A 19,739-nucleotide genomic window follows, 5' to 3' on the forward strand; every position below is an offset into this window, starting at 1 on the left:
TTTGCATGAATCAATGGAGAAGCAAAACAAAATTGCAACCAAAAACTGTGAAAAGACTTCAGGGACAAACATGCTCTTGCCTTGTGATTCTATGAGCGGGAAGGGTTGTCAGCCAGAATTACATTTGGTTTCCCGAAGATCTAAAAGAGTTGCTTCTTGTACATTAGAAATTGTTCCTACAAGTTGCAAACATACTGTTCAACATTTCAAATGCCCTGAAACCCACCTCAAAGATTCTTGTGGCGTAAAGGTTGGTGAGAAATTCATTGAATCTTAATATCTGGCGCTATTTTATGTCCATCTATAAGTTGTATTAGTGTATGTCAAGAAGTTAGATCAAGGCAATGCCATTGCTGTAGCTGGGGCTGATTGTCTATAGGCATGTATCTATGTGTAGCAACTCTAGTTAGATATATAATCATTTATTGCTTCTGCCTAATTAAAACTTTTAGAAGAGATGATTTCATGACATAATATAAAAGCTTCTATGAGCAAAAGGTCTATAGTTTGATTCTTGTATCCCCATTTTTCTAAATAAAGATAGAAAAATGTTACTTCACAATTCAAGCCCAAAATAGGGTTTTACGTGAGGGAACGTGTAGATATTTAATCATTCAAGTTAGTTTATGAAAACTCTACTCTGCTGGTTCAACTTAGGATCAATCCAGTCTAACTATCAGGCTCTAAAACAGTTTGTTAAGTGTTAAATGTGATAGCTGTCTGCTGCACATAGAATCTGTTTCTACTTCTGTAACTATAAGTTGTTAGTAGATTCTGACTAGCTCTCCTTCTGACACTTTTCTCAGCTATCTTCTTTGGAGCTAAAACTGATTGGTTTTTAATGTCAAATTTTTCAATCTCTTTTTATTTGGATCTTATTTTAGGATGATACTTAGGTTGGAAATGTCCCCTTTCTAATCATTTCTCAAGTATCTTCCTTTCATAAAGCAGCTATTTGACGTTGTACTCATCATGTAATTGTTGGAATTTATTCTTATACATGAGCTATAATGGTACAAGTTATTGAATTAGATCATGCTTGTCCCTCAAGTCATACCTTTCAGTTCTTTGTTCCATCCTCCAGATGATGGGGAAATAGGATATGCATACCATAAGATTCAATCAAGTTGGGCTTATATGATAGAGGAGTGCTTCAAGTGTTGTTCTTGATAGGAAAGTGTTCATCTAGCTTATGAAAAACATGTACCACACAATTATAAGCTTTTCAAATTTATGTGGGCCTGAATGTGTGAAAATCCAACAAGAGACTAAGTGCAGTGTTTGCAATGATGAGGATATTCCTAATGTTGAATAGACTGATGGGATGCGAAAGAATTAGAAGTGACCGCATTAGAGAGAGTTAGGATAACACTTCTTCTGTAAAACTTGTAAGTAGATATGGGTAGAGGAAGACCAATAAAAACAGATGACATATTTAAAATGTCATAAATTGTGACAGCTTGTCTATAGGCATCATTTATGACAGGATCCAATGTGGTCATGTTCAAAATGTGAACCATATACTTGAGCCTGACTAAAAATTGGGACTGAACTAACTGACATTTGGCATATCCCTCACGAACTCCTATTCAATGAAAATAGCAAGCTGTATTTGTTTCTAGTACGATTTCTTATTAGATCATTAGTGAATACCTTATACCAAATCCTCTTTTTGGTTTAGAAGACAGCCAAGGTTTTTGTATCCCTTGTTTTGAAATTCAACTTGATCTTTATTTCTGTAATTTAGACTTTTTGTATTGTGTGTTTCTAAGCACATTTCTTGTGAAAACAAGTCTAAGAAATGTCATTTGGCTTTTTTTTGTGTAGAAGCAAGATATACTGGCAGATGTTTCAAATAAAAAGAGTTTCTCCCACTGGTGAGTTTCAGTCAACAGTTTTTAATATCTAGTCTTTTCACTCATTGTTTCCAAATGTAATTGAGTTCAAATTTTATTAGATAGTGCCCAAAAAAAATAACTAATGCTCCTTTTTAACACTATATTTCTTTGGGGGATATCTATCTATGTCATTGTTTAAAACATGAAAAGTTAAAAAAATATGAATGAAGAGAGTCTACAATGGCTAAAAGACACTGATATCATCTTTTTCTTCTCAGGATAAATGACTAATTCCTAAAACGATTTAACTCTCGGTTACTCTCCCCAAAACTCTTGCCTAAGTTAATCATTTGGTGTATCTTGAATGATGAATTCAATTGTGTTGCTTACTTGCTTGTTCTCACCTTAATTTTTCTGGATGAGTATTCCTTTGCTTAATTATCACACTGGATAATTGATGTTCCTCTCTAAACATGTAGCATGTATGTTTTCTTATTCTCAAAAGTGCATTTGGATAAACATATGCACATTTAATATGCCTTGCATGTCTGTCATTGGTTAATTGCTTATATACAGTGGCACTATCTGTCCATATTTCTTTTTGGTTAATGCACACACCATTAATAGACAGATTTTCTGACAAACATGTCTTATGGGATATAACTAGATGCCTAGCATCTATTTGGTGTAAAGCTCATGATCATTGTAGAGGGTTTTCACTCTCCGACATGTAGAGAGATTGGAAAGCTACGCTTTGTATATAAATTCGACATTTTTTAACAAGGATTCCTTCCATTTGGTAATAGACTGAAATAATATATTGACGGCATAGTCTCTCATGTATAGCATACAAGCTCTAGTGACAGCTAGGTGCCAACTAAGCAAACAGTTAGCAACTAACTAAGCAATCAGTTACCTTCCATTTACTGGTTATTTATACTATTAAGATCTTTGAGATTAACGAAGAAAATAATAAAAGAGTAACTCAACAAATGAGAGAAAGAATATTACTCTTATATGTTGTTTACATGACAGAAATAGTAGCATCTATTTATAATAATAGTAAAGCCCTAATATTAGCAAGGAAATAAATCTAGAGAATAATGATAAATAACAATGTGAATCTTAAGAAGCCATATTCTTCTATATGATATGACTCTATCGTAATTGCTAACACTCTCCCTAGAGCTTGACCATATAGATAATATAATATGCACCAATCTTGAAACCTTAATAACTTATAGGAGATATTATTTGATATGATTACCAAGAAACTTTTCTCTGGAAGCAAAAGTTGCTTTTGTCTGCACTTTTCTTGGTGTTGCATCCATCTGTCATTGGCAACAATATCAATTAGATATCAAGAATGCCTTCCTTCATGGATTCCTTGACTAGAAGTGTACATGCAGCAGCCCACCTGGGTTTATTGCTTATTGTTCTATCAACACAACCCCAAACGTGCACTGTATTTATTTGATCTTTTATGTGGATGTAATCATTACAAATAATAGTAACGAAGGGATAACTTAGTTAAAGAAACATCTATATCAACAGTTTCACTTAGGATTTGGGAAAACTAAAAGACTTCCTTGGTATTGAGGTAGATCAATCTAAAAGTGGTATTGCTTTATCACAAAGAAAATATGCCCTTATGTTGGAAGAAACAGATATGATGAATTGAGAATCTGTCGATAGCCAATTGATCCTAGTGGCAAATTGTTGCCTGATCAACGAGAATATTTTCCTGATCCGGGGAGATATCAGAGACTTGTAGGGAAGCAGAATTACCTCACCAATACTAGACTAGATATCTTGTACCCTATTAGTGTAGTGAGTCAGTTTATGTAGTTCTCTTTGCATTGATCATTGAGATGCTGTAGTGCATATTATGAAGTATATTGAAAAAGCCCCTGGACAAGGACTATTATACATATATAAAGGTCGGTATTGTGATCCAGATTGGCAAGATTCTCCTATTGATAAATGGTCTCTCTAGAGGTATTGTGTTTTTCTTGGTGGTCTTACGGATAGACTGTCTATCTCTGGGTATTGTGTTCTTCTTGGTGGCAATCTTATATCTTGGAAAAGTTAGAAACAAAGTTGTGTTGCTCGATCAAAGCACAGAGGCTGAGTATTGCATCATTCCGTTAGTGGCTTGTGAGTAATCTGGGTTAAACAATTACTTTCAAAATTGAAGTTTGGAACAAATATAGAAATGAAGTTATATTGCGATAATCAAGCAGCATTCCTGAACATCACATTGCCTCATTGCCTCTGATCTAGTATTCCGTGAGAGAACTAAACACATGGAGGTTGATCTCATTTCATAAGGTAGAATGTTTTATCTAAAGAAATTGTTAGAGTTTGTTAATTCCAATTATCCGTTGGCCTATATTCTTCCAAAGTCTCTTAGAAGTCGTCTCGTAACTACATTTGTAACAAGCTTGGTACATATGATGTATATGCACCAACATGAGGGGGAATGTTGATATTAAAGTAAAGTTCCTTAATGTATCATTTAGGATCAATTAGGAATAATTAACTTCTTTATTATACATTGTAATTATGATGAATGATACTTCAGTGTTTATAAAACCCAAAAGCAGAGAAGGTTTCTTCTCAAGCATTGACATACTAATCGCCTCTTAAACAATGTTGTAAGTGATTGACTTGAACAAAATGATTAAAAGCAGCATTGTAGTGGTGGTTGGATCAAAGAGAAAAGAACAGATTTAGAGAGAGCATGGTGAGATTAGCACTGAGGAAGCAGCAGCAGTAGGCCGTACAAAGCCAGGGATAAGAATGGAAATGCTGATAATGCAGAAGATGACAAGTGATGTGATGAAGAGAACAATACAAGATCTGCAAAGAGGAAAGGCTCAAATATGATGGTGTGATCACTGATCAGCGGCGGAAAGCCAAGGATAGTGGACTGGGCTGGGTTGCACTGAAGAAGAGAAGTCCAATGGTGTGTTCACTGATTGGTGATGGCGACAGTACGGGAATAGTATGGACGGGCATGGCAGTGGAAGAAAATATTCATGGATACTGATGAGATGCTGGCATGCTGCCAGAAGAGATGCACAACAAAAAGGACGAAAGTTTTTAGCTCTGTTTTAGCACTCAACTGAGAACGTTGAGAACTGGTGATAGCGGAAGGATCTCAGTGAGTTTAAAGAGGATATCATGGTTTTGATACGATGCTAATATCCATGATTAACTAGGAAAATAATAAAGAATAACTCATCAAATGAGGGAGAATATATTATTCTTATGTGCTATGTAACATGAGAGGAATAGCTTCTATTTATAATAAAAAACAAAGTCTTGTCCCACTAGGTGTGGTCGACTACATGGATCAAATGATATTATTGGGTTCTATTATGTTTCATGTCTGCAAAGAGACTGTTTACAGGTAGATCTCGTTTGACCACTTCATGGATAGTTTTCTTAGGTCTTTCTTTGTCTTTTATACTTTGTCCATTTTCCATCTCATCTACTCTTCTGAATAGGTGTTTTGTTTGTCTTCTTCTCACATGTCCAAACCACCTAAGATGCGATTCTTCCATCTTTTCCACAATAAGTGCTATTCCAACTCTTTTATATTTTCGTTCTTTATTCTATCCAATGGTGTATGACTATTCATCTATCCCAATATCATCTTTGCCACACTTAATTTATGTTCGTGCTCTTCTTCGGCTGCTCAACATTCTGTATCATAAAACATAGTCGGTCTCATAGCGGTGCGATAGAATTTATTGTTAAGTTTTAAAGGCACCTTTTTTGTCACATATACAACTAGACGTGCTCTGCCATTTTGACCAATCTGTTTAGATCTTATGATTTACATCCTGTTTAATCTCTCCATCATCTTGTATGATGCACACAAGATATATAAAAATTTTAAATTTTCGTAGTATGTTTTCTCTAATCTTCACATTTGTATTAGAGTTTCTCCTTCGGCGGCCGAACTTACATTCTATATATTCCTTCTTGCTACGGTTTATGCGCAGACCATACACTTATAGAGCTTCTCTCCATAAATAAAACTTTTTATTTTGGTCTTTTCTTGACTCTCCCATAAGGACGATATCATCGGCAAAAAGTATATATCATGGCACAAGCTCTTGGCTATGCTCTGTGAATACTTTTAAAACTAATGTTAAAAGGTATAGACTTAAGGATGATCCTTGGTGTAATTCTATACCAATGAAAAATTTCTGTCACACAACCTTGAATTTTCACACTAGTTGTAATCACATCATACATGTCTTTAATTGTACGAATATATGCAATTTTTATTTTCTTCCTTTCCAAAACCTTTCATACGACCTCCTTTGGCACCTTATCATATGTTTTTTCTACATCAATAAAAACCATATGTAGATCCCTTTTATTATTACGATACCTCCATCATCCTTCTTAACAGGTATATCGCTTTAGTGGTGGATCTGCTTAGCATAAAACCAAATTGGTTCTGTTACTTGTGTCTCGTCTTAGCCTCCATTCTATCACCCTTGTTCATAACTTCATGGTATGACTCATGAGTTTGATCCTTCTATAGGTTTTGCAATTTTGTATATCCCGTTATTTTTGTAGATAGGTACCAAGACGCTCTTTCTCTACTCCTGTCATCTTTTTTTACCTTAAAATCTCATTAAAAAGTTTGGTTAATCAATTGATGCCTCTTTCCAAAGCTCTTCCAAGCTTCAATCGGAATATTATTGGGTCCTACTGTCCTACCATTTTTAATCTGCTTTAAAGCCTCTTTTATCTCCACGTTTCGAATCCTTCGATAGTAGTCGAAGTTTGTATCTTCTTCCCTCGTGCATAATCGACCAAGGCTCGGAAGGGTCTTCTGTCCTTCATTAAATAACTCGTAGAAGTAGCTCTTCCACCTTTCATTGATCTTTTTCTCGAGCCAAAGCTTCTCTGTCTTTATCCTTTATACACCTGATCCAAGTCTCTCATTCTTCTTTCACCGTTCTTTGCGATTTTATATATACATTTTTCTCCTTTCTTTGTGTCTAAAGACTGGTAGAGACCCTAATATGTAATTGCTTTACTTCACTCTTATCTCTTTCGTAGTCGCCTTATATTTTTTCCAATTATCTGCATTGCGGCAAAAATACCACTTCTTAAAATACTCCTTTTTTGCTTTTATTTTTTTCTTATACACTCGCTTTCCATAAACAAAACTCATTGTCTCTTGGTCCTATCTCTTTAGAATCACTAGAACTTTTTTTTATTGTTCTTCTAATAACTTCTGCCATCTCCCTCTACATCGCCTCTGTGCTTCTATCCCCATCCTACTTTGCTTCTTCTCCTACCTATTTTAGGAAGCTTCTTTGTTTCTCACCTTTTATCTGCCACTACTTTGTCCTTAGGTTTTTCGTATGATGTATTTTTCTCAACTTTTACTCGACGCAAAAATCCATGACGAGCATCTTATGTTGTTTGTTAAACTCTCTCTCAGAATAATTTTACAATTAATGCAAAATTTTCAGTGGACTCTCCTTAATAAGAAGTCGATTTAAGAGCTTGTCATGCCACTCCTATAGATTATAAGATGTTCATCTCTCTTTTTAAAACATGTATTTGCGATGAGAAGGTCAAAGATTGAAGAAAAATTCAAAATAGTTTTACCCTGGTATGAACCACCCCGAAATCATAGCCTCCATGAATACTTTCATACCAGTCACTTCTTTTCTAACATGGCTATTTAAATCTCCTAAAAAAATCTTATCTCTCGAAGGTATGTCTTGGATTAAATTCCCTAGATCCTCCCAAAACTTTATTTTGTGTTGTTCGTCCGAACCCACTTGCAGTGCATAGACGCTAATCACATGAAAATATTTCCTTGCACCACAAGTTTGATAGAAGATAACCGATTTCCCACTCTCTTGTCATCTACTACGACCTTCTTCCACTGCTTATCCGCGATAATACCTATTCTATTTCTAGTCTTCATCTTTTTTGTATACCAAAGTTTGAACCTGGAAGTATACAACTCCCTAGCCTTCATATCGACTTATTTTGTTTCTTATAGGTACATGATGTTAATCATTCTTCTTATCATGGTATCCAAATTTCAACATTCTGTCGCTCCGACCTTTATCTTTTTCTTTGTAAACTAGTTTATTTACCTTCGTCTGTTCACGAAAATGCGGGAACCCTTGCCTATTTAACACTACACCTGGACACTGATGCAGCGGCTCTTGCTCATTTGACACTATACGCGAGGCATACAGCACGTTACTTCCGAGCAACAACCTAGTTTTAGCGCAATAACATCTTTGATTCATATCATAAAGATTTGACCGAGTTTTTTATGTTGGCTGTTAATCTTCCTCCTTTATTCGGGTTTGGGACCGGCTGTGTACCGCAGGTGTAACATAGGTGGAGTTAATGATAATGATGATGATGATGATGATGATGATGATGATGATATTTGGCACTCATATATAATATGATTCTATCTTGGTTTCTAGCATATACATTTGTAACTCCTCATCATACATCACATTATTTGCACTTTTGAATCATGTTTAACATGTCATTTTTATTGTTGCAGTGATCCTATGGAACATTCTTCTCCGAGTAGTCTAAAGGAAACTGTTGTTACAACAGGAGGTTTAACTGCCAATGAAGAAAGGTTACTGAATCAGGAGAATGGTGAGTTATCCAGAAACCTGCAATTGGTATACATTGTTATGTGGTAGTGCAGGAGCCCAAAAAAGATATTTCATTTACTGTTTTCTTGGTTGATAATTTTGTTTGCCTAAGTGTTCCTATCTGCTTTCAGTTCTTTGTGGTAAACTCTAATTGGGAGGTTTATTTGCTAGAAAGCACAGGCAGGCCAACTTAGTGGCTTATTCTTTTTTTCTATAAGGGGCTTGAAAAGGAGCAATCACGTGGTAACCGACAACCAAAAGCCAACCCAGCTCTCTTTGCCCCTTTAAACTGACAACTAATACGAGTCCCGTGTGAAGGAATATTGCTTAATTTTTATAGAGGAATTGTCTGATTTTTTATATTCAAATGATACATTAAAACAGGAATAAATAGAAGACAACATGGTACCAGGTAAGCCGTTAAATCTCCTTAATCCCAGTAAAAGTTGTCAACAGAAAGAGATATATTAGGACATAGCATCCCTGATAACTCTATAAGCTTGACCTAAGAAACAAGGAAATAAAACCTTTGAAAGGATGTTTAAATTAATATTAACAAATCAAATATTCAAACTCCCCCTCAAATGGGGAAATCAAATTTCTGCCACTTTTGAGATCAGCAGTGGTGTTAATCAGTGCATCCGCTTGACAAGACAAAATGGAATTATTCACATGCTTAGTTCACTCATGATGAACGAGAGATTTGCAATACTGTTTGCAGCCAAGTTATCTCTAAATACTTTGATGGTTTGAAGGGTTTCTTATTTCTTTCGGTAAGCCCTTTTCCTGGTATTTTTGTAAAAGATTAATATTGAGTTGGAGATAAGAATAAATAGAGAGAAAGAAAGAGAAGGGGGAGCCTGGTGCAAAGCATTCTGTATTACCGAAGTCCGAAGAAGGGTCGCACCCACAGAAAGTTCCAAGAGTAGAAGAAATACTTCATATAATAAACATTCTGTATTGGCCATTGGGTAATGATGCTGAAGCATATTAAGCTCTCACATGCTATATATCTACAAAAATTTGATGTGACCTCCATAAATCTAGTAGTCTTCAAGATAACTACATAAGACTTTCCCCTTGTGTCATTGATAATTATACTTGTTTCCCTTGTTTGAAAATTTACTGAGTTTCCTTTATAATTGAAATAGATAAACAAAATACATAAAATTTTCTTCTCTATTCCTATAGGTAACTGCTACGGCAGTCATGGACTCATGGTTAATATTGAGTTTATAGGTGGCTCAGTTTAGCCGATCCGTTATTTGTTCACACTTTCTTTTCCCCTTATATTTCCTGTTTGGGTTTATTTGTGTATGCCATTTTACTCCTCAGGCCCTGTTAAGTTGTTTAAGTATGAGTTTTTTGTCGGGACTTTTTTCGTATGAAGGACTGGCAGGGAAATATCATAGAGAATGTAGGAAAGTGCTTGAATTTTATATAAAAACTTTTTTTTAAATAAAGTTTTCTGGGAATGTCAAAAAGTAGAAAGGAGCAAGTGTTTGACATATTTTAGTGAGGTCAGTATAATTTTCCCATCAAAATGACCCAATTTACCTGAAAAGAAAAACTCAGACTGCAAACCAATCATGCTGCAAAGTTAGCTCTCTAATAGTGTTTTCTGCTAGTTATTGATACATCAGAATGTTTAGTAAATGATGCAGAAATTTTTTCTGCAGGCAGCCTGATTAGAAGTGGAAAATGTAAGGAAAAATTAGCATCGCAAAATGTGACTACCAATGTATGTGCTGTAAGTTTTGACCTTGTGTTACAATGAAAATCAACTTGCACTGTATGTTCTTTACTCTTTGCTCATGCGGTTATTGTTAGACTTATTGAAGTTTGGTTGTTCATTTTCAGGTCCGTAGAACAAGACGAAAAGTATAAATATAATGCTATGTGGACATTATATAGTTCATGTAATGGCACTTTTTAGGATTCATGCTTTGCTCATTGCAATATTCGCTTTTAATTAACCACCTGCCCAAGTTCTATAAATTGTATTGGCTTGACAGTGGAATATAGCAGTCATATACACCACTCTAGCTCATATATCAAGAGTTCATAATGCAAAAAAAAATCGATTTTTGGCATAAACTTTTACTGCTATAATAATATATATGGATGCATCTTAGGTACTTCATGGTGTATAGTTATCTAGGGATTTTAGCCATTGATTTTAATTATAAAATTATCATAAAATATATACGTGATTAAAAATAATGGCTAAAATCACTAGATTACCATATAACATAGAGCACCTACATATTGTAAAACACTAATATATATATATATATATATATATATATATATATATATATATTAGTGTTTTACAGTATGTATAGTATTTCATTTTTGTTTTTTAGTCCAAGTATTATATAGCAATTCTCCTTACTCATCCTTTAGAGGCTCACATTAATGTATCTCTAAAAAAGAAGCTGAGTGACAATGCCAATAGTGAAATCAGATGAGGCATAATGGTCCTCCTCCACGTCACGACTGTAGGGTGTTTTTTTGGAAGACAACAAAAATACACAAAACTAGCACAAATGATTACAATCACTTAGTAATAGACAAGATTTTTTTAATAAAATTTTATTTATCAAAGTATACCATTTGCAATTTTTTAAGCAAAATGCATGGTACCTCTTATTCTGTTTATAGTATAAACGAAATAAGAGTATACGCGTTTCGTTTACACTGTAAATGAGATATGATACAAAACGACGTGGCTGTATAATGTTTGTATACGTGGTTTGTAATGGTTCTATCTCGTTTACAGTAAAAACAAGATATGTGTACTTTTATTTCGTTTACATTGTAAACGAGATAAGAGTGGTAAATGCCTATATATATGTATTTTTTTTGCAACGCTTTTCTAGTCCTTATCACATCCATTTCTTCAACTTTTTTCCCTCTTTTACCCATTTCTAATCAAATTTTTGAGTTATTGAGATTATGGTGTGCGTCGATGCAAACGATGCGGACATCAACCAACTGAACGTGAGATAGTACATTGTTGGAGCAGTCGACTTTGAGGTTAGTATTTTTTGTTTATGTTTATGTTAAAGCATACATGTGTAGCCATACTTAGGGTACTTTTATAGAAGTAGTATGCAGTATATGATATATGCTCGGGAGGACAATTGAGACATTTTAAGGCAAAAAGGAAGAATGAAAATTTTACACTTCCAGAGGGCCCCATCCTAGAGCACGTGCAAAGAAGGCTAAGGAGAGCTTTGGAAACTTGGCAACACTTATACATGAGGAGTTACATCAAGTTCTAACCAAGGGAGAAAGGACAAGTCCCATTGGGTTAATTCAGGACAGCAAGAAGTCCAATAATGCTTTTCAAATTTAGTGGGAGGCATAATTTATTATTAATTTTCGAATTTTTAGGCCTTTGTTTTAGTTTGTTTTGTAGTTGGAGTTTGTTATAAGATTTGATTATTTTTTATTTGCTTAGTCGTATTTTTAGAAATTTTAAATTTAAATCAAATATGATATAATCTAATAAGATTAATTTTGATTTAAATTAGTTATCTTATCTTTAGGACATTTAAATTAAGTTATCTTATCTTTTAGTTAGTTTGTTATGGGCCTATTTAAACACCTTTGGTGAGACGATTTAGATAACTTTTGATCAATAAAATTTGTAGTTGCTTTATGCACGTTTTTATTGTGTTATTAAGTGAGGTGAGTGATTTGCTTCGTTTGTTGCATGAAGAAGATTGAAGGATCCAACCTAAGGTGAACATGCATGGTGGTTTCTTCAACTTCCAACCTCTGATATAGATTGTTAAGGACAAGTTCTTTGAAGGTCTAGTAACGAATCCCTTCCGGTGACCTAGGCTGCTAAGAACAGGTATCTTATAGGTCTAGTAGGAAAATTCTTGTCTATCTTTTATGTTTTCGCTGTGTCTTTAGGGGTGTGTTTCTTTATACCAATAATCCTTCCTTTTTTGTGTCATTCTTTTCTTATTCCCTTCTAACCCTTCCGGTGGGACTTTAATGCTTCATCTTTATTAAACTCTTTAATCCCCCAATAATCTTCTTCTCATCTTGTATCAGTTACAGGTCGTAGGTAAATTCTTATTTATCTGCACGTTCTAGAATCGCAAATTTACTTCTAATTTCAAAAAGAATAAATTTATTATTTAAATATTATTACTGCAATTTCTATATATTAACGTCAGCATCTGCAAAGAAAAAACATAAAAAAAAACGAAATTTCAATTTGTTCTCAGCTTTGTTTTAGCTTTTCAATTTTTCTTTGGGTTCCAATTAGGATTTAATTTTTTAGTTTCTGTCATCTTAGTATCACTTATTGTTTTCCTTCCTTTGTCACATACTTTGGTCGTCTTCTTGTCAAGTTGAACGTCTCTATCATTCATATTATCTTAGTTTTGGTGTCTCATCTTGTATTATTTACTTTTTCACCAAGTAGGTAGAATCATTTTAGCATGTAAGTTGCATTCACATTCATAGGTTGCATTGCATGAGTCTTGCTTTTCCCTACTCATTTATTTTATCTCCTTAAGCTAAGCATGAGGACATGCTAATGTTTAAGTGTGGGGAGGTTGATAAACCACTATTTTATGGTTTATATTGTGTTTAATTGAGTGGTTTTTATCAAATTCTTGCCCACTTATTCATATGATTTGCATGATTTTACAATTCCTTCCTAGTTTACTTCTATGGTTGAAAACTTGCTTCCTAGAGATCTTTTAATTACGTATTTTAATTCCCCTTTTATACCATTCGATGTCGTAATCCGTGTGATTAAGTGTTTTAGGCTTCATAGGGCAGGAATGGCTTAGAGAATGGAGAGGAAGCTTGCAAAAAGGGAAGGAGCATAAGAAATAAAGGAGACAACCAGCGAACAGCAACGCGCACGCATGGCTGACGCATGCGCGCGATTTGGACAAAATCACAGCGACGCGTACGTGTGCCTGACGCGCACGCGTGGAGAGGAAAATCGTCAAACGACGCGTACGCGTGACTGACACGTACACATGACATGCGCGATCTACAGAAATTACAGAATATGCTGAAGACGATTTTGGGCCGCGTTTTGACCCAGATTTTGGCCCAGAAACACAAATTAAAGTCAGGGAATATGCAGAGACTCAACAGATCAGATCACACACACAATTTTAGGTTTAGATGTAGTTTTTAGAGAGAGAGGTTCTCTCCTCTCTCTTAGGATTTAGGATTTCTTTCTTCTTCTCAATTTTCAGGTTCAATGTTCCTTTACTCAATTCTCGTATACTTTTCCATGTTGGATTTGATTTCTTTTATTAATGCAATTTGAGGTATTTCAGACATATGATTTTGATTTAGTTTTCTATATTCTTGGTTCTAGTTGATTAATTGGTGACTCTTGAGTTATCAAACTCATCGTGATTGATAATTGTTATCTTTGCTTATTGATTTAGATTCTTATAACTCAGTCTTTCCTTAGGAATTGACTAGGAATTTAGGTGTTAAATTAATTTATCCACTTGACTTACCTTCATAGTTAGAGGTTGACTGAGTGGGAGCAAAAATATAATTCTCATCACCATTGATAAGGATAACTAGGATATGACTTCTGATTTTCATACCTTGCCAAGAGTTTTATTAGTTATTAATTTACTAATTCATGCAATTTATTTCTCTTGTTCAAACCCTTTCTAAAACCCGAAAATATTGTTTTGCATAACCAATAATAAATCATACTTCCCTACAATTCATTGAGAAGACGACTCGAGGTTTGAATAATTTGGTTTATAAATTTTGTTGGGTTTGTTACTTATGACAACCAAACGTTTATACGAAAGGATTTTCTTTTGGTTTAGAAGCTATACTTACGACGCGATCATATTTTTATATTTCTTTACCGGTAGAAAATCCGATCGTCACCAGGAAATTGCAAACGTGTGCCTTATTATTGGTTATTGTAAATATTTTCTTTTTCTTGTTTGTTTGTTTTTGTTTTTGTTTTTAATTTTTATTAGTTACTATGAGTTCTCACCCCCATCGCTTTGAGTTTGGTTCTAATATTGTTGAAAGGAATGGAAGTTATAATAGGAACATGCATCAAGGTCAAAATAATCAAAGATGGACGAAGCTACGAGGATCTGATCAACCCCTTAGGCAACAACACCTTCCAAAATACCATGGACGACGACCATTCTACAATGCATGCCAAGATGATAGATATGGTGGACCCCCTTGTGGTTACCAACAAGCCCCATCATATGTCCACAACCCCCCTCCTCAACATAGATTCGAACCACCAAACTCACAAGTCCCCTACTACCAAACAATCTCATATAATCCTAACCCTTATCCACCATATCAATCACCCTATGAGCCATACGAGACATACATAGACCCACTCCAATTCCAACCCAGTTACTCCCAAGGACCACCACCTTTATATACACCACATCCATATCCATCAATCAAAGAGCCTTATGATCTTACTTATGATATCTAAGCAGAACAAGAGTCAAGGGACCGTCTCAAGCAAACAATGGATCAATTTCAAGCAACCCTGCGTCAGTTGGACCAAGCAGTAAATTGAATAGCGCCCGAAGCTTTCATGGCTAAAGAATCTCAACTTGAGAACAAGGAATTGAAGTGTGCGGTGCAACAAGTGGAAAAGATGGAGAGTGATGAACTACCACATTCTTATGATGAACCACCCTCTTATCATGAACCTTTCCTCCCAAATAATGAGCCCTCACATCCACCTCAACCTTCGATGCATGACACTATTGGTGTTCTTTTTCAAGGGCAAAGAGAGATGAAACGGAGAGTACTAGAATTCGCGACTGCATTGACCGAGGTAGCAAACCGATTAGCTTCCCAACATTTGAATACTCAAAGTACTCCCATGGCTACATGTGGAGAATCAAAAGAATAGCGTAGCATGAAAGAGACACTAGAAACTCCGATGGACAATGAGGAACATGGCTTTGTATTAGAACAAGTGGAGGAAGCCATAATGGTTGCAGAGGAAGAAGTGGTTGAAGATTTAGGAGATGCTGAACCTCCATCGGAATCTAGAATTATAGAGCCCCCCTCCAATAAGATTGAAATTGATGTCAAGAAGGCCAGTGTATAACCTCCATGGCATATTCCTTATGAAGACTTGGATGGGATAGATCAAGAAATAAGTTCCCTTGGTAATGAGGATCATGCATCAAGTCCTCCCAGTAATAAAATTACATCCGCAATTGAACTTCTTGAATATGAAGACTCTTCTCTGATTGAGTCTGAGAATGATATGGAAGCGGAAATCCTTAGAAAAGGGCAGACGGGAGTTGAGTACGCTTTGTCAAGAACGTTGGAAACTTCTCCACCTAGGTTGCCGCTACTCCTTCACTCGAGTGGGTAAAACTTATCTTTGTTCGTCTTCCTACGGTATTCTTAAAACGGACAGCCAACTCAGGAAGCTTTGTGACATAAAGCGTAAGAGGAGACTGTTTAGTGGTTGGAGTTACAAATCAAGGCTCATCAAGGTTGATTCTTCAAGAGATAGATGTAAGGGCTCAACTGGTGATAATTTAGTTAGATATAAAAGAAGAGTTTGGTACTCCGTAGAGAATTCAAAGTGATTGCCACCCTGATGGAACCATGATGATCAACTTGAAGATGGGTGTAAAATCAAGATTTGGGATCCTGGCATACAAGAAGATCAACTTTGGGAGCTCAAAACTTGTGAAGAACTCCATCAAGGCTTGGAAAATTTACATGGAATAGACATAGCTTATTGGAAGTCCAAGCATTGGTGGCAGTTTCAGGATGAGTTCAAGCACAAGCCACCATGACAAGGAGTTCACTAAATGTCCAAATTAAGGACTTTAACTAAAAGTGCTAGGTGGGAGACAACCCACTATGGTATGATCGTTCCTTTTTCAGTTATAATTTTATTTAGTTTTGTTTGTTTTTGAGTTTTATTTTATTTCATTGAACCTGGAATTATTCATAACGTCTGCATCAGCATATGCATTCTGCATTCTGCAATTTGCATAAAAAATGCACGCAAATGCGTGCCCCAAAAATCGACGTAAAAAGGGGTGTGTGGTAGAATGTTAGGCTGGAATGGGGCTGGAACCATGCTAGAAGCACAAGCCCCACCACACGAACGCATGCCTTACGCGTCCGCGTCATTTTTCAAAAAAATGGCCTTTCACGCGATCGCGTCACCCACGCGAACGTGTCACCCTAAATTTTGGCAACATGAGTTTGAAACAGAAAGTTGCACGAACGCGAGGCTGCTCTCGCGCCAATAGCACAATTCATATCACGCGACCGTGTGAGCCATGCATCTGCGTCACTTAAAAATCGCGCCAATTGCGCGAACGCGTGCGCCACGCGTCCGCGTCATATGCGACGCACAGTTTATCCAGATCAGCGCCAACTATCTTATCTTTTCTTCCCCAAATCTAAATCTTTTTTTCCTTTCTTATTTCTTTCTTCTTTCTTTCTTACTTACTTCTTCTTCATCTTTTTAACTTCTCATCCTTCTTCACTTTCATTCTATTTAATTTATTTGCATACTTTCATTCATTGCATTTTCATTTTGTGCATACTTTTCTAAATTTATTATTTTTCCATTGGTGTTAAATTTTCTTATTCAATTGTTGTAACTTTTTTCATATTATTTTGGTACTTCGTGACTTGTTTTCATTGTTGGGTAATATTATTTATAGGTCAATACTAATATTATATGGTACTTGTACCCCTCTTGCATTGACATGAACATACACTATCTTGCATTATCCACACTCTTCCCATTGTTGCAAATTTTGCACCACTGGTATGCCATGTGCTTCTATTATTTTCTCACGTACATGTTGAAGCTTCCATGTAATTAAGACCCTTATCATTTGGCATTAACCCACACATACTTCATTTATTTTCTTATCTTTATTTCTGGGTTACTTTTCTTCCCTTTTTCTATCAGGAAGGCCACCCAGAAGGGAACCGGAAGATGTTTACAAGGGGAGACAGACAAGTCCATCAGCAAAATTTTCAGAGAAAAGCGCCAGTTAGAACAGCCCATCCACCTGCACATTAATAAATGAGATTTGCTCGGTGGTCTAGAATTCCTCTCATAGAAATAAGGACTTCGTTGTAAGCATAGTTCTAAATCTACAAACAATTCCCACATCAAAAATTTGAGTTGTCACAAGTGGAGACCCCAAATAAGAATTAACCGAAGTATTTGATCTACGGGTCGTCTCACAAGGAATTGCAATGAAATGCTCAATTATTGGCTATGAGGAACAAGGGATTTGATTTTCAATGGACAAGAAAATAAATGACAAGAAAGTAAATGAACAATTAACTAATAAAAGAAATAGAAAAGTACTCTTGGCTAGATATAGGTAATTGAGATCACCATTCTTGTCTACAAACCAAATATTGATAATTATGAGGAACCAAGCTCATTAAGTCTACCTCCAAAAGCTTTAAGTACGTATAATCTACTCCTAAGCTTGAGGTACGTCAAATGGCTTGATCAACATCAACACATAAGGTCTAACCTCCGTACTAATTAACCTAGTAGTAGGCTAGTATCAATGGCTATCAAGTTGATCACCAATTCATTGAGACCCAATGACTCAAGGTCACTCAATTCCCTTAGCCTAGGCCAAGAGTAAAGGAAACTACTCAAAAACTAGTGAAAGCATTTTAAAAAACACCTAGAGTAAAAGAAAAATAAACATCATCAAATGCAAGAATTAGTGAAACCCATGACTAACATAAAAAAGAAATCAACAATAGAAATCAAGATCAACATAGAAGAGCATGGAAACATAAAATTGCATTAAAGAAAAATAAGATCCAACAATTGTTCATAAACATAAAAGAGAATCAAACAAGAAATTAACAAGAGAAACTAAGAAGATTTAGACAATAGAACACTAAAATATAATGAGAATTAAAATCAAAACAAGAATTGAAAGAGAAATTTGAGAACGATTAACCTAATTTTACCCTAATTTCTATCCTAAATCTAGAGAGAGGAGATAGTCTCTCTCTCTAGAATTCTACCCTAAAATATGATGAAAAAAACTATGACTACTTGGTTCATTCCCCCCCTCCAATCCTTGGGTTCAATAGAATCAGAAAATGAGTTGGATTGGGCCCAAAATGAGCTAGAAATCGCCCCCAATGAGTTGCCCAAAATGGACCCACGCTGCTCCATCGGCGCGCACGCGTACAGTGCACATGCGCGTCTTTAGACGTCAGGCAACTATAGCAAATTTTATATCATTTTTAAACCCCGGATGTTAGCTTTCCAACGCAACTAAAACCACCTCATTTGGTCTTCTGTAGCTCAAGTTATGGTCGATTGAGTGTGAAGAGGTCAGGCTTGACAGCTTTACGGTTCCTTCATTTCTTCATGAGTTCTCCCACTTTGCATGCTTTTCTCCTCACTTCTTCCATCCAATACTTGCTTTATGAACCTGAGATCACTCAACAAATATATCAAGGCATCGAATGGAATTAAAGTGAATTAAATTTAGCTAATTTTGGGCCTAAAAAGCACAAATCAATGGAGAATTGCAAAACCATGCTATTTCATTGAATAAATGTGAGAAAATGTGATAAAATCTCCCAAATTAAGCACAGGATAAACCACAAAATCGGGGTTTATCACACATCTCAGCATACACCGAGGACAGTGCAATCTTTAAGTGTGGGGAGGTCGATACCGATCTCCATGGGTTAGTTATTTTCTTCCCAACACCAATGTCTAGTTTTCTTTGTTAGTTCATTGTTGCATTGCATAATAGATTGCATGTGTAGATTATTTGTATTTAAGTACTACTTGGTCGAAAAATAATAAGTTTCTTTTTAAGACCCTATTTTTGAAAATTTTCACTAAATTAAAATCAAAATTTTTGTGTTAAACTTGTCGGAAGTTGTATTTGGAACATGGTTTTTTGAGCCAAAGAACACACAACCCGTGAGATTTTGAGCTTATTTATATGGTTACATTATTTAACCATAATATTTCATTCTTGTGTGTTTTTCTTCTCTATGATTGCAATATGTATTTTGTTACAGTCTATATGTCCATTGTTTAGTATATTTACATGCTTGCATATGATTGAGGCCATATTTGATTATTAACTCACTTATCCCAAATAAGCCTACCCTTTTATGTCACCCTTGTTAGCCACCTTGAGCGTTTTAATCCCCTTTTATTCTATAACCACAT

The 19,739-nt window shown here is 35.4% G+C and overlaps 1 protein-coding gene across 2 annotated transcripts; it reads left to right on the plus strand.

The window, feature by feature from the left end:
• Positions 1-10,601, plus strand: LOC112712984 (uncharacterized). Of its 2 annotated transcripts, none has more exons than XM_072201890.1 (5): positions 1-250; positions 1,828-1,877; positions 8,413-8,513; positions 10,192-10,262; positions 10,373-10,601. In XM_072201890.1, the coding sequence occupies exons 1-5, from the start codon at positions 14-16 to the stop codon at positions 10,397-10,399; spliced, it is 486 nt and encodes a 161-aa protein (XP_072057991.1). In that variant the 5' UTR covers positions 1-13; the 3' UTR covers positions 10,400-10,601. The 2 variants fall into 2 exon arrangements, with proteins under 2 accessions (XP_072057991.1, XP_072057992.1); XM_072201891.1 differs by having other exon boundaries at positions 10,192-10,253.
• The last annotated feature ends 9,138 nt before the right edge of the window (positions 10,602-19,739 follow it).

This window comes from Arachis hypogaea, chromosome 9 (assembly GCF_003086295.3).
Source record: "Arachis hypogaea cultivar Tifrunner chromosome 9, arahy.Tifrunner.gnm2.J5K5, whole genome shotgun sequence".
NCBI classification, from domain to species: domain Eukaryota; kingdom Viridiplantae; phylum Streptophyta; class Magnoliopsida; order Fabales; family Fabaceae; genus Arachis; species Arachis hypogaea.

What these genes read in the sequence shown, in the direction of transcription:
- LOC112712984 (XM_072201890.1), top strand. Translation starts at nt 14, where the DNA reads ATGGAGAAGCAAAACAAAATTGCAACCAAAAACTGTGAAAAGACTTCA. An exon ending in AAAAAGAGTTTCTCCCACTG is followed by an intron (nt 1,878 to 8,412) that starts GTGAGTTTCAGT and finishes TTATTGTTGCAG; the next exon opens with TGATCCTATGGAACATTCTT. An exon ending in TGACTACCAATGTATGTGCT is followed by an intron (nt 10,263 to 10,372) that starts GTAAGTTTTGAC and finishes GTTCATTTTCAG; the next exon opens with GTCCGTAGAACAAGACGAAA.